The sequence below is a fragment of the Natrix helvetica genome (genome assembly GCF_964273705.1).
Source record: "Natrix helvetica genome assembly, chromosome: W".
Taxonomy (NCBI): Eukaryota; Metazoa; Chordata; class Lepidosauria; order Squamata; family Natricidae; genus Natrix; species Natrix helvetica.
Window position 1 is genome coordinate 85,970,654 of NC_138555.1, and position 25,916 is coordinate 85,996,569.

Genomic DNA, 25,916 nt, shown 5'->3' on the forward strand with positions numbered 1-25,916 from the left:
CTCTTCTTTTTAAAATAAAAATAAAAATCGTTTTTTGGGGGTTTGTTTTGCTTGCTGAGCTGCAAAATGCAAATTCTCGAAAGGAGCCTGGAGAGTTCCTGTTTATGCCCACACATTTTAGGATTTAAAAGTATTTGGGTCATAAAATAGGGATCTTGCTAAACGTAATAAAGGGCGATGTTCTTACATCAAGCAAAACGTGATTTTTATTTTTTTTGAAGACGTCTGACTTTATGACGCTTAATTGAAGAAATCATTTTATTCCATTTAATTCAATTGAATAAAACAATTCCTGTTTCTTAATGAAATGTGTAAGGCACGTCAGACCCTCCCTCAATTTTGATGAATGTGGACAATCGTGGTTCTCTCGGATCAAGCCAACAAAAGTTGATTTATATCATGGCCAAAAGAATTTAATTCAAGCCAAGAGAGATGGGTCTGTTGGGAAATACGTCTAGGGAATTAAGGGGGGACTATTCAGATGAGCCTGAGAGCCAGTCTGGTGTCAGGTTCGAAACAGCGAGCCCGTGAATTATAGACCTGGTTTAGGCATGAAAACCAGCTAGGTGACTTCAGGCCAGCCACTTTCTCGCAGCCCCAGGAAGGAGGCAATGGCAAACCAGTTTTGGGAAAAAAAACTTGCCAAGAAAAGAGGGGGGGGGTGTCCTGAGGATGTGGCAAAATCTTCCTCCCAAGGATCCATTACCCCAATCCGTTTGCAAGTAGTCCTCGACTTATGACAACAATGGAGCCGAAAATAACTCTTGCTAAGCGAGACAGTTGTTAAGTAAGTTTTGCTCCATTTTACGACCTTTCTCGCCACGGTGGTTAAGTGAAACACTGCAGTCATTGAGTGAGTCACCCAGTTGTTAATTGAATCTGCCTTGCCCGTTAGAAGGTCACAAAAGGGGATCACCTGACCCTGGGACACTGCGACTGTCATAAATATGAGTCAGTGGCCAAGCGTCTGAAATTGGATCACAAAACCACAGGTTGTAAGTGTGAAAAACGGCCATAAGTCCCCTTTTCAGTTTTGTTGAAACCTTGAACGGTCACTAAATGAGGACTACCTATAGAGGTTCAACCTTTACAATAGGATGTTTCAGCTTCAGTCGGCCCTGATTTGATTGACACCTGCCAGGTAGGCAAGAGGAATGATTGATAAGGAATGCAGCTATCCATCCACCAGGGCCTTCGTTAACATTGAAAAGTGAAAGTCGATTAGCCTTTTATTCCATCAATAAACATTTTCAGCCGCTGACGGATTAACCAAGAAGGAGGAAGGAGAGGGAGTGAAAGACTGGAGGGAGGAAAGAAGGAAGGAAGGAAAGAGAAAGGAGGGGTGCAGGATTCCTGTCTTATTACATAGCAATAAATCAATTCCATTTATAGCAGACCTTGCTGCTGATAAATCCGGGTGGGGGTGGGGGGGTGATGGGTGGGGGGAGTGGGCCAAGAAGGGGGCTGCCATTCCATTGGGGGGGAGGGGTTGTAATTAACCGGGGGGGGGGGCACAAGGCACATTCTATTGCATAGCAATATTCCAATAATTCATAGTGAACCCTGTCACTGATAAATTAAGAATCGGGGGGGGGGGGGAGAAGGAAAGGAAGAGTAAAAGGGGGTGGGGGTGCAACGAGACCCCTATGCGTGTGCAACTCACACGCATGGGCTTGCAAAAAAAAAGTGCAATGCCATTCTGCCAAAAGGGTCTGCTTTGCAAGGACTTTTGGGGTGGGTGGGTGAACCAGAAACTGAGGGGAGCATCTAAACACCAGAGCTATCATTAGGGGCCCCTGCCCCCCCCAGCCTCAAATTGGGGGTCTTGGCTCAGAAGTTGTTGTCAATGTTCCAGACGTCCCCGCTGAGGGCGTTGGCGGCCCCCTGCAGCGTCCAGGTGACGAGGGCCAGTTGCCGGCGGAAGAGAACCTCGTCAAACTTCTCCGGGGCCTCCTGCAGGAGGCTGACGTGCTCCAGAAGGGCCCTGAGGGTGTGGGGGCCCCGGCCGTGGATGATGTGTCGGAAGGGGGTCTCGGTCACGGCCACGTACTGAGAGAGGAAGTAGAATTCCACCTGGAGGAGGGAAGCAGGAAGCATAGGGAGGCGTCCTTTGGTCTGGTGGGGGACCCCAAAGGGACACTGCCGGGTTGAGGGATTGAGGGGGGTCTTCTCACCCGTTGCACCCCCAGAGATACCGATCTGTGACCTTGCAGGATTTGGGTCTGGGGGCACTTCTTTTCTGCCTAACAAATGTTATTCAGGCAGCAACGAAAGCAGCTACTTCTGCTTATGAAGGCAGCTATCTCTGTCTTTCCTGAGTTTGCAGCTTTAAGAGGGGTGGATTGCAACTCCCAGAATTCCCCAGCCAATTCAGGGAGTTGCAGTCCACCCCCCTTAAAGCTGTAACACTTGGAAAACAGTTGGAAATAGTTGCAAAGTTGGCTGGGGAATTCTGGAAGTTGAATTCCATCCCTCTTAAAGCTGTAACACTTGGAAAACAGTTGGAAATAGTTGCAAAGTTGGCTGGGGAATTCTGGAAGTTGAATTCCATCCCTCTTAAAGCTGTAACACTTGGAAAACAGTTGGAAATAGTTGCAAAGTTGGCTGGGGAATTCTGGAAGTTGAATTCCATCCCTCTTAAAGCTGTAACACTTGGAAAACAGTTGGAAATAGTTGCAAAGTTGGCTGGGGAATTCTGGAAGTTGAATTCCATCCCTCTTAAAGCTGTAACACTTGGAAAACAGTTGGAAATAGTTGCAAAGATGGCTGGGGAATTCTGGGAGTTGAAGTTCACCCCAGTGGGGCAACCCATTTTCTACCCCCACATGCAGTTCTCAGGGGCGGAGTGAGGGAAGAGAGGGGAAACATTGCCCCCTCCCACAGTTCTTTGCAATTTTCCAGGCCAGCAGTCCCCCAGCCCTCCAAGACGCCCCACGCCTCCCCCCCCTGGGCCTCACCCGCATTATGCGGACATTGAACATCCGCAGTAGCCGCTCGTTGTGCTCCTCCGAGGTGTAGATGTCCCGGCGCAACTTCTCGGCGGCTCGCGCATAATCCCCTCTTGCCGAATACATCCACTGCAGGGTGAGACCCCGACTCTGGGCGAGGAAGAAGCAGAGGGGGAAGGGTGTGAATCTTGGGTGTAGGGCGCAGAGGGGTGGGGGGGAACATCACCTGGCAGGTGGCACCACAGGTGAGAGGTCTGTTTTTCACCTGTGTGCCCCCTGCTGGACGCTACAAGAAGCGCACTTGGGCAGAGTAAGCTGGGAGGACGGATGCCAAAGATCAAATTATTGGAAAAGGGGGTACTAGGGGCTCTCTGATTTGGGGCCACTGTGGGGTGCAATGTGGCCCTCCCTCTGCAACATGGGGTGGGTAAGAAGTGGGAGACATCCCACCCCCCAATTTTTTAAGTCTCCCTTTTGAGGAACACTGTTGGAGAAAGCTTTGCAGAAATTGCTCCCCAAATACCGAGTGCCAATTTGTTTTAGGGGTGAAAGCATCAGGCTGGAACCAGGAGACGGGGAGTTCTAGTCAGACAAAAGAGCCAGCCAAGTGACTTTGGGCCAATCGCCAGGAGACGGGGAGTTCTAGTCCCACCTTAGGCACGAAAGCTAACTGGGTGATTTCGGTCAGCCGCTCTCTTTCAGCCCAACCCACCTCACAGGGGGGGGAAGAAGGAGTCCCTTTAACAACCGTGGAGATGAACGACCACCACGCGTACACACACACACAGTCAGGTCGGTCGCATGGCTGGCATTTTTTATGACCGTCACGACTTATGACCGCGCTGGGCAGGCTCCATCGTGGTCGTAAGTCGAGGACTACCTGCGTCCCTTATGACGATGAGGAGGGCTGGGTAGAAACAGGAGGGGGGGAGGGGAGGGCGCCCACCTTCAGCTGGGCGTTGAACTGGTTGAAGTGGGCGATGCGCTGCAGGAGGACGTCCCCGTAGCACCAGTAGTCGAGGGGCAGCAGGTGGTCGTGGCTCAGCTTGATGAGGAGGAGTCCCACCACTTCGGCCACCGTCTTGGCCACGGCGGGCAGGCGTCCCTGCAGAGCCCGGTTGAGGTGGTCGTAGGTGTCCAGCATGGTGTTGAGGAAGGGGTACGGGCGCGAGTCCTGCGGGGGGGGGGCATGAGGCAAAACCTGCAAGGCTGGCATTGCGGGGGGGGGGGGCTACGGACGCTCATGGGGAAGGGGCCGGGGGTCCCATTCCCTCCAGAACGGGTGGGGCGCGGTTGGGGAAAGGATGATGACTGCTGCTATGGGCAAAGACCCCAACCCAATTTCCAGAGGGGTCCTTGACTTACAACAGCCCACTTAGTGACCATTTGAAGTCACAACAGGTGACTTGTGACCGTTCTTCACAGCATCTTTTGTGGTTCACGTGATCTGAATTCAGGCACTTGGCCACTAACTCATATTTACGAGGGTCGCAGTGTCCCGAGGTCACGTGACCCCCTCCCACCTTTGCGACCTTCCGACAAGCGAAGTCAATGGATTCACTTAACAACGGCAGTGATTCCCTTAGCATCCGTGCGAAGGAAGGTCGGGAAATGGGGCAAAACTCCCTTAACAACGGCCACGGTTAGCGACAGAAATGTTGGGCTCGATTGTGGTCCTACGTAACTGGAGGACAAACTGCCTGTCAGTCGTGGGGGGGGGAGGGGGGAGGGCAAGGGGGGGGGCGTCTCACCTCTGCGAAAGAGAACTCCACAGCCGGGACCCCCCCGAAGGAAGTGAAGGCGAAGGCGCTGCTCTCCATGGGAAGGGGCCGGATGCTGAGAAGGGAGAGAAGCCCACCAGGGTCAGGGGAAGTCAAAGAAAAGGGGCGGGGGTGCCAAAAGGGGCATTTCAGGAGAGTTTGACCCCCACAAAAGGCCGGGGGATTCGTTCAGCCCTGCATTTCTCAACCATGGAAACATAAAGATGGATGGACTTTAAACTCCCAGAATTCCCCAGCCGGCTTTGAGAACCTTAGAATTCTGGGAGTTGAAGTCCACCAGTCTTAACGGGGCCAAGTTGGAGTCAACCATCTAAGGAATTCTGGGAGTTGAAGTCCATCCTTGCAAAGGTTAAGAAATGCTGATGAAGCCACTAATTGGATTACTGTCCAATTGTTAGCTGGCCAGTTCTGGAGCTCAGCCCTGATGGGTGGGGGGCCAAGGGGGGGGGTGTACTTGGGGTGGGGGTGTAAATCCTTCTTACCCCTCATTTTCCCAGCGTCGCCCCCGCTCGGTCATCTGCTCGAAGATGCTTTGGCCACTGCGATTAGGAGTGTCCACCTGGAGGAAGGGGGTTGGGGATGGACAGCCACACCGAGACCCCTCCGTCCTGCCCTCCCCATCCCAGAGGCTGCCCCCCCCACTCCCCAAAAGGAGGGGCTCCTCCTCACCTGCTTAAGGACGCTTTCGATGAGGCTGATCAGAGCAGGGCTGGTCTTAGCCAGCAATCTGTCATCTCCTGCGAAGAGACCGGGGCCAAGACTCTAGTCCTCATGCCCAACTTTTTCTGTGACTTCCCCACCCACAGTTGGGGGGGATCTCTACTCCCTTAGCAGCCTCAGATGGCAATGGGGGGGGGGACTCTTTCCCCCAAACTCCCTCGGGCAGCTGAGCCCGACGTGCTCCCCCCCCCGCCCCTGAGGCCAGCGGCAGTCTCTCCGGGGAGGGGGCTTCCTGCATCCCCCTCCCCACTCACCCAGAACCGCATTGTCCAGGCTGATGTAGGCAGCGGCCTTTAGATGCAACATGGTCAGGTACCCCTGAAGAGATCAGAGTCTGTTTTAAAAAGGGGGGTGGTAGAAATGGGGGGGGGCTTCCCCTGTTCAGAGACCCAGGAGGAACAGCCCCCCCCCCGCTGCCATGGCTGAGACTCCCTGATCAAGGGGGGGGGGGCAAGAGGCAGACACATTGGTGGGGAGCATTTTGGGGGGCCACGTCCAATTGGTGGGTTCCTAGCGCACCCCACTTTTGCAAAGCCCCCTGAGAAAGGGGGAGAGGCCCCCACCCCCACCCACGCCGTGGACCCCCTCACCTCCAGCCACTCGGTGGAGCCCACGCTGCCAAAGTCGCCTGCATCCCAGCTCACGAAAAGGAGGCTTCTGCGTAGCTGGAACCCTGCAGTGTAGATCATGGGGCCCCCATCACTTCTAGGCAGCTTCTCTCGAACTCATGACCTTCCCCTCCCCCGCAGCCCCAAAGTGGCCCCCAACAGCCCCCGGGGCCCAAAAGCCCCCCCCCCCGTTTGAAAGCAGCCGTCTCTTGCAGTTTTACAGGCCATCCTCGACTTACGACTATTCACTTAGTGACCATCAGAAGTGACAATGCCACTGAAGGAAGTGACTTCCGGCTGCGTTTCACACTTCCGGCCGTTGCAGCATGAGCCCCCCCGTGTTCAAAATGCTTGACAAGTGACTCATTGTACGCCGCCCCGAGTCCTTCGGGAGAGGGGTGCGGCTAATCAAATAAAATTATTATTATTATTATTATTATTATATTTACGATGGTTACAAGGCCCCCCGGGTCATGTGACCTTGTGACCAGCAAGCTCAATGGGGGAGCCGGATTCACTTAAGGACCGTGTGACTAACTGAACAATGGCAGCGATTCACTTAACAACTTGCAGGAAGGAAGGAAGGAAGGAAGGAAGGAAGGAAGGAAGGAAGGAAGGAAGGAAGGAAGGAAGGAAGGAAGGAACGAAGGAAGGAACGAAGGAAGGGGGCAAAATGGGCAAAGCTCACTTCCTGACCATCTCAATTAGAGATGGAAGTTTTAGGTTCAATTGTGGTCGTAGGTCGAGGACGGCCTGTATTGCAGGGGGGCGCTGGGGGTCTTATGAAGTGGGGGTCTTACCGTTCTGCACCATGGCAACAAAAGTCCGGGCCAGTTCGAGCAAGATGGCCGTTCCCACTCCGGACCGGGCAGCTCCGGGCCCCAGGGAGTCCCTCTGGGCCCCCACGATCAGGTAGTGATCTAGTGGATCACAAGAGATCAGTCTCATCTGCAGGAACCCCAAACCCCACTTCCCTCTTCCTCGCCGCACCTCCCCGAACTCTGTGCCCACTGTACCGGGTTCGAATTTGCCCTCGATGCAGCCAAAGACATTGTTGATCATAACCGACTGCCGGACGCTGTGCACCCCAAGCTTCAGGCGGAAACTGGGGTCCCCGGGGCCCAGCAGGTAGGGGACCTCCGGAAGGAGCCCCCTCCAGGCCGGGGGGGCCGGGGGTCCCGCCAACTGCCTGCAAAGGGAACCAGGAGCAACCATGAAGGATGGGCACAGCTGCCCCCCCCACTGTTCCCACCTCGTGTCCCACACAACGCTGCCAACCCCCCCCAAAAAAACCCCTCCAGCTACACACTTGAGCAGGCGGGCAGCCACGGCGGCGCTGATGGGGTGAGCCAGGATTGTGGGGAGCCCCGAGGATCTTACGGGGGGGAACTGGGTGTGGTTGAACGACGGGAAGCCGGGGCTGTAAGGGTCTCCAGCCCCCATGTGGACCTGCAAGGGGGGAAGGAAAAGGGGGGCAGGCTGAGCTGGGAAAAAGCCACGCGAGCCTCCCTGGATCAAGGCAGTCTACCTTGGACCAGGTGCTCTCTGCTTCCACCGCCTGCCCAGGGTATTGGGAGGGCCCCGGCAGGTAGCAAAATGGGGAGGGGGCAGGTTTAACAGCTGCTGCTGACCTCCCCTCCCCCCAAACCTACTCACATGGCCGTAAATGCTGACGTTAGGGAAAAGGCCCAGTTTATGGGGGTCTTGGGGAATGTCGCTGGGGTCCGGGTAGATGAGGATGCCCTTTGCCTGGCTAGCTTCTGCGTTGGCCACCTGGGGGGGGGGAGGAGAAAGTGCTCAGAATGACCCTTCCCCTTTCGCGACCCCCCTCCCTTCCTCAAAGCCCCCCCCCCGAGTCTGTTCCCAACCGAGCCCCCTTGGATGTGTCCCCCCTCCCCAATTGCAAGAGGTCACCCGTCCTGCCCCCTCTGCACAGCGGCACCTCCGGGCCCCAGAAACCTCATCTGCCCCCCATCACCTGACAGCTGAAACGTTCTGAGATGCCCACAAACCAGCAGCCGTAGCCGGAATCTTTCTGCCCGGGATTGAGGGGGGCGGGGTGGGGGTGGGGGTGTCTGGTAGAGCAGTGCAGTGGCCTAGAGAGGGAGCTCTCGCCTCCCAAGCAGAAGGCTGAGAGTTCAATCCTAGATAGAGGCCGATATTTCTCTCTCTCTGGGCACCATATTATCTGCTGAACAAAACTCTGCACTGGCAACAGGGAAGGGCATCCGGCCAGTAAAACACTCTTGCTCCATTCAGTTGCTCAGACTCGACCTCGCAAGGGATTATGGGCTCTTTAAATGAAGATGATGATTTTAATTATCCAACTAGGGGGTGGTGCGGTGGCCTAGAGATGGATCTCACAATCAGGAGGCTGTGAGTTCGAGCCTAGATAGAGGCCGATATTTCTCTCTCTGGGCACAATGAGAATATATATCTGTTGAAACAAAACTCCTCATTGGCAACAGGGAAGGGCATCCGGCCAGTAAAACACTCTGCTAGCTCCATTCAGTTGCCCAGACTCCACCCTGCAAGGGATTATGGGGTCATTAAATATATCTGCTAAATATAACTTCGCATTGGCGACAGGAAGGGCATGTGGCCATTCTCAGCTCCATTCAGTTGCCCACCCTACAAGGGATTATGGGCTCATTAAATGAAGATAATGATGATGGTTTTAATTATCCAACTAGGCCTAGCGATGGACTTCTCGCCTCACAATCAGGGGGCTGTGACTTCAAGCCTAGATAGAGGCTGATATTTCTCTCTCTGGGCACAATGAGAATATATATCTGCCGAATAAAACTCCACACTGGCGACAGGGAAGGGCATCCGGCCAGTAAAAGTTCAGCTCCATTCAGTTGCCTGGACTCCACCCTGATGCAAGGGATTATGGGGTCGTTATATGATGATGATGATGATAGGGGGGGAGGGTGCAGCCCGGCTCACCTTTTCGGCGTAGCTGATTTTCCCAACGCGGACGATGACCAGGTGTCCCTGCGCACTCAGCCCCATCTGCTCCAGCACCCCAAAGTCCTCCCTGCGCCCGTAGTTGGCAAAGACGAGGCCGCCCTGAGGGTGGGGAGGGGGGGGTAGAGGCTTAGAGGAAGGGGAGGGGGAGGGGGAGAAATCCCTCCCCAAAGGAAGAGACAATGCAAAACCACCCGTCTCCTCCCGGGCTCTTCTCTTGAGGAGCTTCCAGCCCTGGATGAAGTCTACCTTAATCCCCCATTTGTATTTCTCATTCCTCCACTGACTGAGGGATGGGCAACGACAGGTCGACTTGCAACGATCCATTTAGTGTCCGTGCACTGAAAACGGGGACTTGTGACCGTTTTTCACACTTATGACCATCGCAGCACACACACACATGGGGCCCCGGGATCAAAATTCAGACGCTTGGCCATCGACTCATAGTTATGACAGTTGCGCTGTCCTGGGGTCCCATGATCCCCTTTTGTGACCTTCTGACAATGGGGACGCCAGACTCACTCAACGACCGTTTTATTAAAAACAGCAATGATTCACTTTAAGAACCGTGATGAGAAAGGTCCTAAAATGAGGCGAAATTCACTTAACAACTGTCTAGCTTAGCTTCAGAAATGTTGAGCTCCATTGTGGTCATAATTTGAGGACCAACTGTATGCTAAGTTTAGAACCTGTGGACCCCAATTCCCAGAATGCCTCAATCGACTCCTGGGAATTCTGGGAGTTGAAGTCCAGAAGCCTTAAAGTGGCCGAGTTTGGAGACCCCCCCTCCCCCACCTGCTCCAGACCAGCACGGAGAGCCCCCCCTGGAGACTGGGTGCACTGGAGAGGATTTGTACCCCCGAGTCTCTGTGCTTGTACCGCAAAGGTGCCCTGTTTGGGTCTGCAGGGAGCATTGAAGGGAGCATTGCCCAGTGGGCAGAGCAGCGGGCATTACCAGGACGGTGCCAGAGGCGCTGTAGGGGCAATAAACCTCTGGGTCCTCCAGCTGCAGCTCCTCCCTCACGGCGCCACTGGCCTCCACCCACTGAAGGAAGGTGGGTCTCCCCCTGAAATAAAGGGGGGGTGCAGGAAGGATTAAAAGCCCCCCCCCTGGCCCCTGTCCCGTCTCCCCCCAGGAACCCCCAGCCTCAGCCGTACTGACCGGTCGGGGCGCTGGAGCCCCACGTAGTGGCTATCGGTCCAGCTGTGGTCCAGGCCGAAGGAGGCGAAGGCGTCCAGGACGTGACTGGAGAGAGCGTCCAGCCGAGGGGAGCCAGGGGGGTGGGGGCCCTCGCTCATTTCTCTGCCAAGGAGGGGAGATGGGAATATTTATTTTTATTTTATTTATTTATTCTTCGCATTTCTAAACCGCCCCCTCTCCCAAAAAGGGACTCAATATCATTTATTGGAATCATGTGAATTATACATATTTTAATAAGGGAGTGATAGAATAATTAAATATCATTTGTTGCTATTGATGGTTTTACTAATATTAATATTATTATTGTTGTTATTATTATTATTAATAATAATAATGTCAATAATGAATACTATAATAATTAATTATTATTTGTTTATTGATGTTTTAATATCATCATTATATATTTATATTATATATTTATTATTATTATTATTATTATTAACTAATTATTGTTTGTTGCTATTGATGTTTTATTATTATTGATATTATTATTAATTCTACTGTTAATAATATCAATAATCAATCATCAATAATGAATGTAATAACTAATTAGCATTTGTTATTGATTTATTATTATTATTAATAATAATATCAATAATGAATAATATAATAATTAATTAGCAATTATTGATGTTTTTATTATTGTTGTTGTTGTTGTTGTTGTTGTTACTACTACTGCTACTACTATTGTTACTACTACTAGCCCTGCCCTCACCGGATGGTCTCCTCCAGCTCCTCCTCATTGAGGTACTTCTGGAACATCTCCCTCAAGTCGCCCCAGTAGAGGGGGGGCGGCCCCCGGGGGTCCTCGGCCGGGCGGTAGGGCCCGTCCTCGTTGACCATGGGCAGGAAGTCCCCGCAGGCCGTGCAGGAGCCCCTCCGGGAGGAGACATAGCCCAGGAGGAATCCTGCAGGGGGGCAGCAGGGGAAGGGGGTGGGTTAAGGGGTGGGGGGCAGACTGGCTGAGCTGCCCAGGTTGAAATCTTGGGGGGAGGGTCTGATGCCAACCGTGCCAGGCATCATCATCTCCACTGGGGCTTGGAGAAGAAGACCCCCCCTCTCCCAAAGATGGCAGTCCCTAGGAAACAAAAACAGACAGACCCCCACCCAAAATTGGGGACTCAAAAGGAAGACCATCTCATTGGTCTAATCCCGCTGGAATTGAGTGAGTGGGGGGGGGGGTTGGGGGGAAATCTGGATGGCGGGGGCAGGGGGAGAAGAGGCCCATAGCCCCTTCCTCACCTACGATGAGCAGGAGAAGGCCCACCAACGCCAGGTAGACCCCCATCTTCCACCGCTTCGGCCGTGCAGGGGGGAACCCAGACTTCTGGCTGCCGGGCGGGGGGACGTTGGGCCCCCCGGCTTCCTCCATCTTGATCTGGAGCCCCCCTGGATCAGGGTCCCCATCGTCCTCGGCTGCGTTGCGGTAAATGGTGTAGGACCTCTGCCCAGGCGTCCTTCGGATCTGGAATCGAGAGGGAGAAGACCAGCCATCGCTTCTCAGCCGGTCTACCTCGCAGGGGTGTTTTTCCAGGAATAGCAGGGAGAGGGTTGGGGGCTTTAAAGGGGTCGGTGTGGGTCAGGAGGGGGGGGATTTCAGGGCTTCCCAGACTTACCGCTCGCTGCAGGCGGGCGCTCCAGACCTCCATCGTCCCCGGTGGGTCCCCGGGCAGCCCTGCCAAGAGAGGCATGCAGGAGTTCTCCAGGGCTCCAGCAGTGCCAGGCGGTTATCAGGGCACACCCTGCCTCCCCCCTCCCCCCGGGCCCTGCGGGTGACGTGCCTGCTGCAGCCGCCTTATCAGCCCCCGGGCGCCTGGAGGGGGTTATCGGGTGGCGCAGGCGGGAGTCCACCCGGTCTCGAGGTTGGGCCCTGTGCAGGAGGCGGGCAGGTGGGGAGGGTACACTCCCCCAAATCTCCCTGAGCTGGTGGCAAAGCAGGGGGGGAGGGGTTTCCAAGCCTGGCCCCTTTAAGGCTTGTGGACTTCAACTCCCAGAACCCCCCAGCAAAGCTGACCAGGGAACTCTGGGAGTTGAAGTCCACCAGCCTTAAAGGGGCCAAAGGTGGACACCCCTGGTCTAAAACCCCCTGCAAACCTCCGCAGAGCTTCCCTCTTGCCACCACCACCACCACCCACTTCTTGCCAAGGTTTTCCCCCTCCTTTCCCCACAGCTTTGGGATCTCCTGGTGGTGCCCTGACCACCAGGGCCAGAATTAGCTCCCTTGGCATCCCAGCGGACAGGCTGCCAAACTGGGGTGCCAACTCCTCGAAGTTCACACCCACGCAGGGTGAATTGGGGTGCGCTGTGCCACCTGCCCTACCTCTCGGGGTCTGCCGTGGGGCTGGGTGTCCTCCTCCCCAGGAAGCCAGATTGCACACAATTGCGTAAGGGGTTGTGGGTCCAAAGGACCACAGCCTGGGTCTTGTGTGGAACTCCCTGCCTTGGGTGGGGAAGGGGAACGCTGCACCAGGTGGGCCTCCGCCTGACTCACCGTGCGGGAAAGGCTGGCTGGTCGATGGGGGGCGGGGGGGGCGCCACGAGGGCTTTTCCCACCCATATCCGGCTTCAGACTCCATTGTTTACCTTCTCTTGCAACACCCGAATTGCTACAGCCGGTCTGCCTTGGTGGGGAGGGGGAACCCAGGGGTCACTCAGACCCACCCTTTTTATTGCTCTTCTGGAGACTCCAACCCCCCCTCCACGTCCGAAGTCTACTTCTGGAGGGAACCGGGCCCCCCACCCAGGTCCAGACCCAGGAATCCCTTTGGGCTGGAGGGGGAGGGGCGCCTCTGGAAATGGGACAGGGGAAATTGAGGGGGGGGCAGCCGATGGATTCCCTTCATTTAAACTCTGCTGAAAGCTAATAAATGAGTTGGGGGTTTCCTCCCTCCCTGGCTGCATTCACACAACCCCCCCCCTGAAACCCTCGAGTGAATCCTCCCCCCCCATTGGGGTTGGCGCCCCCACCAGGCACCAAAATCCCTCACCCAGATTGGCCCCCACACGACCCCTGGGCTCCCCCTGATTCAAACGCTTGCGGGAACTGGGCCTGGGTCTCCTTAGAGGACCTGGGGGAGAGAAACGGTGCCCCCCAACCCCCAAGGGAGGGAAGGGAGGGGTGGGGGAGGGAGGGGGACAAGGGGGCTCTTGAAGATACACCCCCCTCCCCAGCTGTTGGCGTCAACATAAAGACAGACAAAGAATTGGGGAGAGGTATTCACACGGATGCCCCCCCCTTCCCCATACCAGCTCAATGGCATTTGGGTGGTGCCAATCGCTGCTGAGACCCCCAGTCTTGGGGGACCCAGGGCCCCGCGATGCCCCCTCTCCCTCCAAAGAGACGCCAACTCACCCCTGGCTCTTGGGAGGCCCCTGTCCAGCCAGCCCTGGACTGCCCCAGCGGAGTTGGGCGGACAACCCTTGGCCTCCCTGGGCGGCTGCACCTCCCTCTGGGGCGGCCGTAGCATTGCCCCCTCCCAGAGAGAGAGCTGCATTGAGGGGGGGGCAAACTCTGCCTTTCACTGCCCCTCTTGACCAAGTCCCTACTAAACTGCCAAAGCCAGACAGCTGTGTGAAATGTGGGAGGGGGGGCATTGTGTGGCACGCACAGCTTCAACCAAGGGGTGCCTGGGGAGGGCAAAACAGCACCCAGACCTCCCCCCCCCAATGCGCACCCCCTCTTTGTCTTCCGGGCCCCTCCCAGGTGTGTTAGGGTCCCTGGCAATTCTGGGCCTGTAGGTCCCGAGGCTTCTGCTGGTTTGGGGGTGCCAAAGGGGCCGGGCCAGCCAACCCTGATTGGGGGGAGGTGGGGGGGGAATGGGAGACACCCCCCCTCTGGCTGCTTTAGAGTCTTTGCCGCTTGTGTGGGGCTGGTTTGCTGCCAGCTGAGCCCAGAGGAATTCTGGGAGTTGAAGTCCAGACATCTGGCCTGGTCTATTTGGGCCTCTCTGGTGGGTTCAGCTCGGCTTGCCCCTTCCCCTCCTTCCCACCCCGCTCCACAATAAAAGGCACCCAGTTTGTTGGCCCAGCAACTGATCCTCCAGAGGCCAGCGCAGTCTGTCTCTAGCAAGGCAGTTGTCTGGGGGCATTGTGGCTGCTGTAGAGAAGTGGTAGTCCCACAGGTAGAGCACGCAGGACAGCTCCGGGATCCTGTTGGGGTGCAGCCTGGAAAGCTGATTCAGCCGAGGAAGCTGGCAGCCATGGGTGATTTGGCCGCTGACCGGCATCCCCAACTGGGCTCTCTTCCCAGTGCAGCTCCAGGCCTTGCCAGTCTCTCCCTCCTTCTGCCTGGGATATTTTGGGGGAGCCCAGCTCTGGATCCTGCCCGCCGATCCCAGCTTGTGGGAGCTGCTGCTTCTGTTTGGCTTGGCATCGAAGTGGGCACGTGATGGGCGTGGCGGAGGCTGCTTTCTGGCCGGAGACAGGAGTGACCTTCCAGGTGGGGGTGGGGCAGAGGCACATGTGTGTGGGGCAACAATAGGTTGTAAGTAATCCGGAAATCTCCCCTTAAGTGTGAAGTGCCAGCTTTATAGGCTCCTGCTGGTGGTGTCCAAAGATTGGAAACTTTAAGATGGGCAGGCTTCAAACGCCCCCCCCCCCTCAGAATGCCCCAGCTGGCATGTTGGCCGAGGGATTCTAGGCATCAAACTCATTTCATAGACTAGAATAACAGAGCTGGAAGGGACCTTGGAGGTCTTCTAGTCCAGTGCTTCTCAAGCTTGGCAACTTGAAGATGTCCGGACTTCAACTCCCAGAATTCCCCAGCCAGCATTCGCTGGCTGGGGAATTCTGGGAGTTGACATCCGGACATCTTCAAATTGCCAAGGTTGAGAAACACTGTTCTCTTCCAACCTCCTGCTTCGGCAGGAAGTCCTTCATCATTTCAGACAAATGGTTCTCCAATCTCTTCTTGAAAACCCCCAGGGATGGAGCTCCCACAGCTTCTGGTGGCAAGCAGTTCCCCTGGTTAATTGTCCTCACTGTCAGGAAGTTTCTCTCAGGTCGCTTCCCTCCTTGGTGAGTTTCCATTCCCATTGCTTCTTGTCCTGCCTTCAGGGGCTTTGGAGAGTAGCTTGACTCCTTCTTCTTTGGGGCAGCCCCCAACAGATATTGAAGTCATGGGATCAGAGGGCTGGGAGGGGCCTTGGAGGTCATCTAGTCCAACCCGCCACCCATCTTAAAGTCACCAAGCTTGACTATGGAGTTTGTCCATCATCCGGGTTGTTCCAAAGGTGCTTTTTTTAAAGAGGCAACTGGATTTTCTTCGTTTCTCCTTGGAGACGTTTCGGTTCTCCTCCAGGGAAGCTTCTTTGGCTCTTGAGCATGTGAAGCCTCTGGGATGAGAAGCGAAACGTCTTCGAAGAGAAAACAGAAAGTGTGGAAAAAAGCACCTTTCGGTCACAAAGACTGAGAAAAAGAAGAGAAAAAAAAAACACCCGAGTTAGGCAAAGAAGCAGCTGTGCCTCTGGGGATGTGCAGAGTGCTTCTTCCATCTCCAAAGCTGACTTGCCCATTTTTACACACACACAAACACACACACACAGACGCAGCTTCCTTGGGAGAAAGACAGACACCGTGCAAATATGCTGGCTTGTTCAAGAAAGCAGAGCAACTTTTAATCAAGATCAACAAGAGACTCAGCCCTTCCCTGACCCCACCCGTCTGTCCGTCCGTCTGTCCGTCAGGAATTTGCCTCGCTTTTCTCTAAGAACCGATTCGCAAACCAGCTGCTCTTGAAGGAAACACGATAAATATTCAGAAAACTGTACACCTTTAACTTAATATCAAATATAGACTCTCCGGAAACCCCTGAGGGCGGGGGGTCTGCAACCTCGGCCCCTTTAAGACTGGTGGACTTCAACTCCCAGAATTCCTCCGCCAGCGCTGCCTGAGGAATTATGGGAGTTGAAGTCCACCAGTCTTAAAGGGGCCGAGGTTGCAGACCTCCCGCCTTAGAGTAAAACTATACATATGTATACAGGACGCCCTTTAAAAAAACATTAAAGCTGGCTGGATAAATGGCAGTTGTGGGTAAGTCCTCAGTTTACGACTGCTGCTAAGCAAGGCGGTTGGCAAATGAATCACGTCCAATTTCAGGACCTTATGGCCATGGTTGTTAAGCGAAGCATTGCAGTCGTTCCATGAATCTGTTGACTTGTCAGAAGGTCGGGTTAGTGTCCCCAGGGACAGGGCCACCGTCGTAAGTGCGTGACGTGCCAGTGGGGGTGGGGTGGGGCTGCTGTGATGGCCGTAACTCCGAGAACTAGTTCTTTTTTCAGTGCTACGGTAACTTCGAACGGGCGCTAAATGAATGGTCGTAAGTCGAGGACTACTTGCAAACAGGCCAGAGCCAGCCATTGGATGTGCTGCCTGGCAGCTGTCAATCACTCAAGGGGGCACCCTGAGCCCCCTCCCCACTTTCCCACATTTTGTGGATGGGGAATAGAGGGGGGTGGGGGCTACATCTTTGTAGAAAGACCCTTCTCTCATTCTGACAGAGGAGGCAGTCCTTGCCTTACAACCACGGCGGACCCTGAAATTTCTGTTGCTAAGTGAGACCATCGTTAAGTGAGTCTTGTCTCATTTTGTGACCTTCCTTGCCACTGTTGTTAAACGAATCGTTGCAGTTGTTACATGAGTCATACAGTTCCTAAGCCCTATCGACTTTGCTCACCAGACTTTGCTTCACATGTCCCCGGGACGCTGCGACCATCATAAATGCGAGTCAGTTTGCCAAACATCTGCATTTTGATCCCGTGGAGACGCGGTGACAGTCGTAAGTGTGGGAAATGGCCCTACGTCCCTTTTTCCAGTGCCATTGTAACTTTGAAACGGTCACTAAATGAACAGTCGTAAGTCCAGGACTGCCTTTGGAGGGTTTTTAGCTTAAAAGGCTCCAATGCCTAGTCGGCCAGGGTTTGATTGACACCTGTCAGGCACGGGTGACGTCTCCCCAGCTGATCTGCTCAGACTTTATCACCGCCGCACACATGGGTGGGGGTGGGGGGGTCATTTCCCGGTCAAGGCTGCCCCCAGGTGTGCAAGTGTGCAAGGGATTCGTCTTGAACAAGCGTCCTTGACACACACACCCCATTTTCCAAAGAGAGGGGGTGGGGTTCCCCACCGCTTCCCACCACCTTAGTTGGAACACAGGAGAATAACAGAGTTGGAAGGGACCCTGAGGTCTTCTAGTCCAACCCCCTGCTTAGGTTGCCCCAGCTCAGCGCCACCGTCCATGTGTAGGCGCCTCCCGCCAGCCAACTGATTTTCGGGCCCCTGCTGTGCATGCGTGGGGAGCGGTGTGCGTGCGTGAAGGCTCATGCGTGCAGACGCAGGGGCAGGGGGCCCGGGGAGGGGTGGGGCGCTCCCCCCCCACCCGTGACCCATTTTTGCTCCCAGGAGGCTCCAGGGAGGCCCACCGGGCCCAAACCATGGCTCAGGGGGGCGCATGGGGGGGGAGACCACGCATGCAGTGCATTATGGGTGCGGGTGCCCACACGCACTGTTGGTGTGCGCTTACGACATGCAACAAACAAAAGGTGAGCCATCACGGGTGTAGGGTTTCCTATATGGGGGTTGGACTAGATGACCTCCACGGTCCCTTCCAATTCTATCACTCTGTGACAGTCGGTTATCTATCCCTTGTACCAACCAGGCATTTCTCCAGGCACGTGTTTCCAAGATTTTGGGAGTTTCCCCCAAACCGGCTCCGCGAGGGGCTTGATGGTGACGATTTGGGGTGGGGGGGTGTCAACATAAGCCCATCTAGAAGCCCTCCGCTGATGCCTCAATGCCCCCCCCCCATTTTTCAGCCCTGGTTTCTTCCTCTTTGCGTGGGTGCTGGTGGCAAAGGGGGGCTTCGGGGGGGACCCCAGACCTCCATCCCTCTTTCCTTTGACCTCGCGGAGCTGCGCATCGTCCGCAGAAGCAGCGACTCTCAAACAGGGGTTGGGTGGGGGGCTGCCTCGTCCCCTTCGCTCCCCCGGACTCAGGAGACACCTGGAAGCGTGCAGAAGTGACTTTCGGGGTGGGGGGCTTCTTGGCGGTCCGATCCGGAGTCGCCGTCGGCACGGCCCGAGTTGCCACGTGTGAGACGGTGTGTCTTTCAAGCAGCCAAGGAAGCAAGCGGTCGTCCGAGGGGTCTTCCCCCTCCCCGTGGTAGGGGAGGAACGCCGAGTGGTCACCTGCCACTGCCCTGGTCACCTGCCCTGGCACACGCTGGCCAGGAAGAGGTTGACCTTCCCCCGCAGGAAACTGGAGTAAACGCTGAAGAGTTTGGGCACCGTTGGCACACTCAACGTCCGAGGGAGGGGCTCCACCGCGGGGCCTGCCTGTCAGAGAGGAAGGGAGCAAGGTGAGACAAGGAAGGGCGTTTGGGGCTGCAGTCCTTGACTTACGACCACAACGGTGCCTTCCATTCCCGTCGCTAAGCGAGACCAATTTTTCAATGATCTTTGCCCCGTTTTTCTTGCCAAAGGAATCGCCGCTCTTGTTATGTGACATAGCACCGTTGTTAAGTGAATCCAGATTCGCAGCAGGTACTTCAACTCCCAGGATGCCCTGCAAAGTCAATCCATTGATTTTCCTGGGGCATGCTGGGAGTTGAAGTCCACGTCTCTTAAAGGGGCCGAGGTTGAGAAATAGGGAAGCAAAGTCCTGGGGATGCGTTTCCTGCCGAACCAGCCCCCCTGTCCCTGATGCCCCTGGACAAGGCGTTGCCTCTGAGCCCGTGCAAAGGGCCCTCCCAGCCCAGCATGTCCTCACCTGGGCATTGTGCCTGCGCAGAATCTCACGGATGCTCCTCAACCCGCTCTCCATCACCTCCAGCTGACGAAGGAACGGCTGCATCCGGGGCTGCTGGCTTTTGACTTGGCCGACGGCGCTGGACAGAAGCACCTGGCCACTCCACACCTCCCAGGCCTGCCTGGACCTCTGGGGCAGAAAGAGGAGGGGGGAAGGAAAGAGAAGGCGGTCAGCCGCCGGGCCGTTTCCTCGCCATGGGGCTCCCGCACAGCTCAGATTCAACTTACGTCCATTGCTCGCCAGTCAGGAAAATTCACCCGCGTGTCCGACACCGTCACCTGTTCGGGTAAGTTGCAGGCGTCTTCGCAAAGATCCACCTGTGGGGAGATGGGACCAGGGGGTTGGACTAGATGACCTCCGAGGACCCACCCAGCCCCAGGATTCTATGGTTTGATTGCTTGCAACTTCTGGAAAGTTTGGAGGCTCATGGCATCTCCTGCAACGTCCGGCAGCAGCCAGCTGAGACGGGTACAAGACTGCCCCTGCCAGGGTCTGCCCTTCCCTGAGTCACTCCCGGGGTTTAAGTGTTGGGTTGACTTTGCTCCTCTGAGCAACGGGAGGGTTGGGCTACTCCGAGTGGGGGCGGGCAAGGAGCAACAGGCTCTGGACTTACAATGTCCTTCTCCATCTTGCTGGCGTCTCGGATGAACTTGTTCATGACGCTCTGGTCACAGACGGGCTGGGCAGGGGCCGGGAAGGCCGGGTCCAAGGATGCCCACACTAAGAGGAGTAGAATCAGCCCTGCAGGGGGAGCGGGGAGGAAGACGGGAAGGCCGCGGTCAAGAAGAGGCCAGGGGTAGCCGAAGAACGACGGAAGAAGAGAATAAGAGAATAAGAGAGTAAGAGAATAACAGTGTTGGGGTTCCAAATAGCACCCCAAATCAAACGAGAGTCCAAGGCAAAGGATTGCTCAAAGTTCCAGAATAACAGAACAAAAGAATAGCAAAATAACAGAACCACAGAATAACCAAAGAGCAACAGTATAACAGAACAGAACAACAGAAGAACAAACGGTAAGAATGAAAGAATATAAAAACCGAATGAAAGAACAGCAGGACAGGAAGGGACCTTGGGGGTCTCCTAGCAGACGTTGCCAGGTGGGCAACCAATTTCAGGGGGGCAGGGGGCTTCCCCGCTGCTCTCCTTCGTCTTTTGGCGTCCCGGGACCCCTCTGTCTCTGCCCCCCATGCTAAAGACCCCGCCTGGCCTTCTCCCTTGGCCATCTCTCCACCACCATGCCGGACTTAAGAATCGAGCTGGGGGTCCCCCTTAACCCCAGGACTGGCCAGCTGGATCCCTGACCTTCCTGGCCCCAGCTGCCAAACGGGGCCTTTCCTCCCCCCATTTCCTCGCCTTGCAGCCGCTGCTCCTACTCCTCTTTTTCTCACCTCCCCTGCCCCACGCGCCCCCTTCATCCCTCACCTCTCGGCCTGCAGTGTTGACAGATTCCTTATCAGGCCATTCCTTCAACGCTTAACTCACTTGGTTTCTCTCCAGGGGGGCCAAAGTCCACAGCGGTCAAACTTGGGAATATGCGCAAGATTTTTCCCACATCCTCAGCTTGGGGCCACCCGGGCAGCGTCTGAGCTGCGGGGCTCCCAGAGGGCATGCAGACGAGCCTCGCTTTCCTACCTGCCAGGAGAACCACTGCGGCAAACCCACCCACTCGCCATCCTCTTGGACATGGGCGAATCCCCCTGAATTCAGACCCACTTCAACAGGGGGGTTGTGCCCCCTTCCTTCTGCTTGCAAAGGGGGAGATTATCCCCGAAGCTCCTTGGCAGGGACAGTTTTCACTTCCCTAAGCTGATGACCACAAAGAGGGGTAGGAATAGGGGCCCCTCCGGCCCTGCTGGTGGTCCCCCAACTCCGCAGCCTCACAGACACACAGACACACACACACACACACAAACGCACTCCTGATTTAAATGCTCGATCTTCGGTCTTCCTCGCTGATGCTTGGCCAGGTGTACCCAAGGGGTTAACTCTGCCCACCCCATCATTGAAACACTGTGTTCCCATCCCAGGCCCCCTCCATGCAGGGGATGTTGGCCACCCTCCCCCCCCAAAGACCGTGGACTTTGATGGATGGGAAGGGCGTCCGCGCGGTTTCCCCGACAGCCAACCTTTTTGGCTGGTGCCCAGCGCCATCAATCACCACGGCTGGCACGGCGGGGCTGCCCTCCCTCTTGCCAAGCTCTGAAGCAACACCACTTACCAGAGATCCCCATAGCCAACACTTCATGGTCCCAGTGACTACCGGACCCCTCTTGCTCCACGGCTCTCCATCGACGGCCGGCGGGGACGGCTGGCTAAGACGGGGGCTCTCTGGCAACGTGGGCACGGGTCGGTCCCCTTCCTCACCTCCGCTTCGCTCCTCAATGTGCCAGGGGAGTGCGGCAGGGGCCACAATCCAGACGGCCAGGTGAGTTCCAGAGGGTTCCTCTCCCAGCCAGCCGGGACTCTGCTTGACCGGACGAGCCTCTCCAGAACTTTGCTCCCTGCTCCGGCGTTCCTTTGGGGTCCCGGCAGCCCCTGGCTGTCTCAGCTGCCCCTTCCTCTTCCTCTCCTGGGGCTGAGAAGCGATGGAAGAGACCGCCGCCCCGTCTGGAGTCTTGCCCGGTGCAAACCTCCCCACCCGAGTTTGCAGGAGACCCCCTGGCTCACCTCCTGCAGACCCCAGCCAGCAGTTCCTGAGCTGCGACACCAGGCGCACGAGGCAGCGCGGTTAATGTTTCATCCGCTGCTCTCTTTGCTCTGCGTCCCAGATGCCTTCTCTCCCCCCCCCCCCCCACCCAGCAGCACACCAGGCACCCTTCCTTCTCTGAAGGGAAGAATGTCACTGGACCGGCCCAGGGGGGGAGATGGGCAGTGTCCCTCGGCCGGACAGGCGGAAGTCAAGGGGGCTTTCTCCGCCGGTCGCACCAGGGCTCCGTGAAGGGCCATGCAAGACGCAGCACGTCTCCCTCTGGCCCCCCGCCAGCCACAGGTTAAGGCCTGGAAGGGGAGAAGGTCAACGGCTTGGCAGCCGGCCACTGACCGGTGCCAGAAAGCAGCCGAGGATGGCCCGTTTCCTCCCCACGGACACTTCGAGGAGGAAGAGGAGGAGAAGGCACCTTCTGGCCAGGGGCTCTGGGTGGTGCAGCTGCCAGAGGGGGCCTCCTGCGGCCTGGGACTCCCCTCCCTAACTCCCCCACCTCTGATCACACAACCCCTGGCCCTCAAGCACCCTTGACCTTTTGCCCTCCTGCTGAAAGCCCCTTCTTGCTGGAAACGCCCCCGTGGTGGGAATATGCCCAGGTGGGGTGGGGGGCAGGGGGCGTGCCCTTGAGGGACAGAGCCCCTGTAACAGTGGTGGGGCTGTCTTCCCTCCCCCAGGAGAGTCATTCCCCCCCTCCCCCCATGAGAAGGAGAGATGTGGCCCAAAGCCGGTTTCCCAAACCTGGGTCGTGCCAGGAATGTCTGAACGTGCCCCCTTCTCCATCCTGCCCTGGCCTTAAGCGTTGCCCATTCCAGCAACTCAATTCAGGGAAGGGAGGGGGGAGACCCTGCCAGAATTAAGTTACCTTAATTCTACTTTGAGTTACTGTCCTTCACAATTTCGTCCTGCTTTTGGCCTGGAGTTGCCACAGGGTGGTGGAGGGGAGTAGAAGTTGGCAAGAGAGGTCAAGTTTTGGCCCAGTTAAAACGTCCGGCACTTGCTGTCCTCTCCTGTCCACTCCATTTCTGGTAAAGGCCATTGATGTACACTCATGTGGATGGCCGAGCAGGCAGGGCTTCCTCAGAAAAAGGGGGGCTTGTTCTTTGGGGCCTGGGGACCAAGCTAGGGGGGGGGCTGACCTCAGAGAGGCCGGCGGTTGGTTGTCTCGGCAGCTCTGATGTGGGGGGCCCCGGGGCGTTTCCTCTGCAGTAGCCCCCAGAAAGCCCCGCCTGGAATTTGCACGCTTGCTGGGATTCTAGGGCAGTGGATGGCAAACGTTTTTTGCCTCGGGTGCCAAAAGCACAGACGTGCACACTATCACACCCTCCCCGCATAATTTCATGCCCCCCCTGCGCATGTGAATGTGACCCCACCCCACCCTGCTGCACCGCGCATGTGCGCACGGCTTTCTTGGAGCCTGGGGAGGGCAAAAGCGGACTCCCCCACTTCCCCCACCCCCCCTGGAGGCCGGAAATGGCCCATTTTCAGACTTCCGGTGGGCCCAGTGGGACCAGCAAAAAACAGCTGAAAATGATGGCCGGAAATCAGCTGGCCAGCGCAGGCGTGCGTGCTGGAGCTGACAGGGCAATGCCTTGGGTGCCACCTGGGTCACAGGTGCCGCAGGTTCCCATCACGGTTCTAGGGGGAGGGGGGGTGTCTTGGGGTCTTTTGAGTGCCAAATATCTCACTGCGGGGTACGAGTGTGGCTGTGGCAGAGTTGTGAAAAGTCAAGCACCTGGGTTAAGTGAGAGACCAGGATCAGTCCACCGTAAACGAAACTGCAGAGAGTCCCTGGCTGACAACCACTCGTTTTAGGAGCAACGGCTGAAAAAAAGAGACACAAACGTTTTTCACACTTAGGACGGTCGTAGCATTCGCCTTGGTCACACGATCAAAATTTGGACGCTCAGACACTATTTATGACGGTCGCCGTCTCCCCGGGGTCACAACCCCAAACAAATCCCCCAAATGTCCTCCAGGGTCTCCCTCAAAACGATCTTCACTTGTGCAATTGCACTTAAAGTGATACCACTTTGGGAGTCAGGAGGAGCTAAGATTCTTTGTGTTGGTGCACAAGTGGGAAACCTTTAAAAAGGGGCAGAGGTACACATGACATGGAGAGCAGGTTCCCCCCTCCCCCCAACCCCTCTGGGGTCCAGATTCTGCTCAGCCCCCATTTGTTTGTTTGTATCCCAACTTTTATTATTGTTACAAACAACTCAAGGTGGCAACTTTATTCAAACACCTTTTTTCCTCCTATTTTCTCCACAACAACAACCTTGTGAGGTGGGTTCGGCTGAGAGAGAAAGGGACTGGCTCAAAAATGAGTCACACGGCTTCCGTGGCTAAGGTGGGACTAAAACTCCCCGTCTCCGGGTGATCAGTTCAAAGTCACCCAGCCGGCTTTCATGAATGTGGGAGGAGGAGGAGGAGGAGGACGAGGACGAGGACGAGGACGAGGACTGTGGGGTCCTTTACAATACAATACAATACAATAGTAGAGTTGGAAGGGACCTTGGAGGTCTTCTAGTCCAACCCCCTGCCTAGGCAGGAAACCCTATACCGTTTCAGACAAATGGCTATCCAACATCTTCTTAAAGACTTCCAGTGTTGGGGCATTCACAACTTCTGGAGGCAACTTCTGTTCCACTGATTTAATTGTTCTAACTGTCAGGAAATTCCTCCTAAGTTCTAAGTTTCTTCTCTCCTGGATTAGTTTCCATCCATTGCTTCTTGTTCTGCCCTCAGGTGCTTTGGGGAATAGTTTGACTCCCTCTTCTTTGTGGCAACCCCTGAGATATTGGAAGACTGCTATCATGTCTCCCCTAGACCTTCTTTCTCTTAAGCTAAACATACCCAGTTCCTGCAACCGTTCTTCATATGTTTTAGTCTCCAGTCCCCTAATCATCTTTGTTGCTCTTCTCTGCACTCTTTCTAGAGTCTCCGCATCCTTTTTACATCATGGCGACCAAAACCGAATGCAGTATTCCAAGTGTGGCCTTACCAAGGCCTTATAAAGTGGTATTACTTCATGTGATCTTGATTCTCTCCCTCTGTTGATGCAGCCTAGAACTGTGTTGGCTTTTTTGGCAGCTGCTGCACACGGCTGGCTCATATTTAAATTCATATTTTGTGCTCTCTGAGCTCAGTGGTTTTCTTGTAGACGTTTCACGACCCAACTAGGGAACCTGATCAGTGGAAGGGAGGATGTGGCTTGCAAACCCCCAACTAACTGGGATCAATGATGTTACTTTATCAGCTAATGAAATGTCTATAAGCAAACCACCAAACGGAGAGAGAATCAATTCCACAGACAGATCCTCTCCGGTTCTTAAGCATCCTAAATCTCACATGAAGAAGAAGAAGCCAAAAGCCAACATGGGTTTGTCAAAAACAGATCGTGCCAGACTAATCTTATTGCATTCTTTGACAAAGTGACAAAATTAGTGGACCAGAGGAATGCCGTCGATATAGTTTACTTGGACTTCAGTAAGGCATTTGATAAGGTAGACCATAACCTACTACTAGATAAAGTAGAAGAATGTGGGTTAGACAGCATCACCACCAGATGGATTGGTAACTGGCTGACCAACCGCACTCAACGTGGAGTCCTCAATGGAACTGCATCTACATGGAGGGAAGTATGCAGTGGAGTACCCCAAGGCTCTGTTTTGGGCCCAGGACTCTTCAACATCTTCATCAATGATTTGGATGAGGGAATAAATGGGGAACTCATCAAATTTGCAGATGACACCAAGCTGGCAGGAATAGCCAACACTCCAGGCTTAAGATACAGAAGGATCTTGACAAACTTGAACATTGGGCACTATCTAATAAAATGAAATTCAATGGTGAAAAGAGTAAGGTTCTACATTTAGGCAACAAAAATGAAATGCACAGGTACAGTATAGGTGGCACCTTGCTCAGTAGTAGTAACTGTGAAAGGGATCTTGGAGTCCTAGTGGACAACCATTTAAATATGAGCCAGCCGTGTGCAGCAGCTGCCAAAAAAGCCAACACAGTTCTAGGCTGCATCAACAGAGGGATAGAATCAAGATCACGTGAAGTGTTAATACCACTTTATAATGCCTTGCTAAGGCCACACTTGGGATATTTGCATTCGGTTTTGGTCACCACAATGTAAAAAGGATGCGGAGACTCTAGAAAGAGTGCAGAGAAGAGCAA

General features: G+C 55.2%; 2 protein-coding genes across 3 annotated transcripts; both read right to left on the minus strand.

The window, feature by feature from the left end:
* Positions 1-41: 41 nt before the first annotated feature.
* Positions 42-13,753, minus strand: LOC309400858 (transferrin receptor protein 2-like). The gene is made up of 19 exons (XM_081969573.1): positions 13,581-13,753; positions 11,845-11,903; positions 11,471-11,693; positions 10,944-11,136; positions 10,190-10,330; positions 9,983-10,094; positions 9,007-9,129; positions 7,714-7,830; positions 7,367-7,506; positions 7,074-7,246; positions 6,858-6,977; positions 6,040-6,122; positions 5,704-5,767; positions 5,399-5,466; positions 5,212-5,288; positions 4,700-4,784; positions 3,895-4,122; positions 2,958-3,098; positions 42-2,073 (listed from the first exon to the last, which is right to left on the minus strand). Exons 1-19 carry the CDS (start codon positions 13,720-13,722, stop codon positions 1,831-1,833), a joined length of 2,532 nt encoding a protein of 843 aa, XP_081825699.1. The 5' UTR covers positions 13,723-13,753; the 3' UTR covers positions 42-1,830.
* Positions 13,754-16,121: 2,368 nt separating this feature from the next.
* On the minus strand, positions 16,122-21,519 carry LOC309400863 (erythropoietin-like). 2 transcript variants are annotated; one of them, XM_081969579.1, is made up of 5 exons: positions 21,249-21,519; positions 19,644-19,771; positions 19,258-19,347; positions 18,992-19,159; positions 16,122-18,554 (listed from the first exon to the last, which is right to left on the minus strand). In XM_081969579.1, exons 1-5 carry the CDS (start codon positions 21,259-21,261, stop codon positions 18,522-18,524), a joined length of 432 nt encoding a protein of 143 aa, XP_081825705.1. In that variant the 5' UTR covers positions 21,262-21,519; the 3' UTR covers positions 16,122-18,521. The 2 variants fall into 2 exon arrangements, with proteins under 2 accessions (XP_081825705.1, XP_081825704.1); XM_081969578.1 differs by having other exon boundaries at positions 16,122-18,558.
* Positions 21,520-25,916: the final 4,397 nt, after the last annotated feature.

Coding starts and splice junctions, on each gene's coding strand:
- LOC309400858 (XM_081969573.1), bottom strand. CDS start 13,722: ATGCAGCTCTCTCTCTGGGAGGGGGCAATGCTACGGCCGCCCCAGAGG. Junction 10,331..10,943: donor GAGCTGGAGGAGACCATCCG/GTGAGGGCAGGG, acceptor CCTCCTTGGCAG/AGAAATGAGCGAGGGCCCCC. Junction 5,289..5,398: donor TCGAAAGCGTCCTTAAGCAG/GTGAGGAGGAGC, acceptor CCCTTCCTCCAG/GTGGACACTCCTAATCGCAG.
- LOC309400863 (XM_081969578.1), bottom strand. Junction 19,160..19,257: donor CTGACTGGCGAGCAATGGAC/GTAAGTTGAATC, acceptor TTTCTGCCCCAG/AGGTCCAGGCAGGCCTGGGA. Junction 18,559..18,991: donor TGCGCAGGCACAATGCCCAG/GTGAGGACATGC, acceptor CCTCTCTGACAG/GCAGGCCCCGCGGTGGAGCC.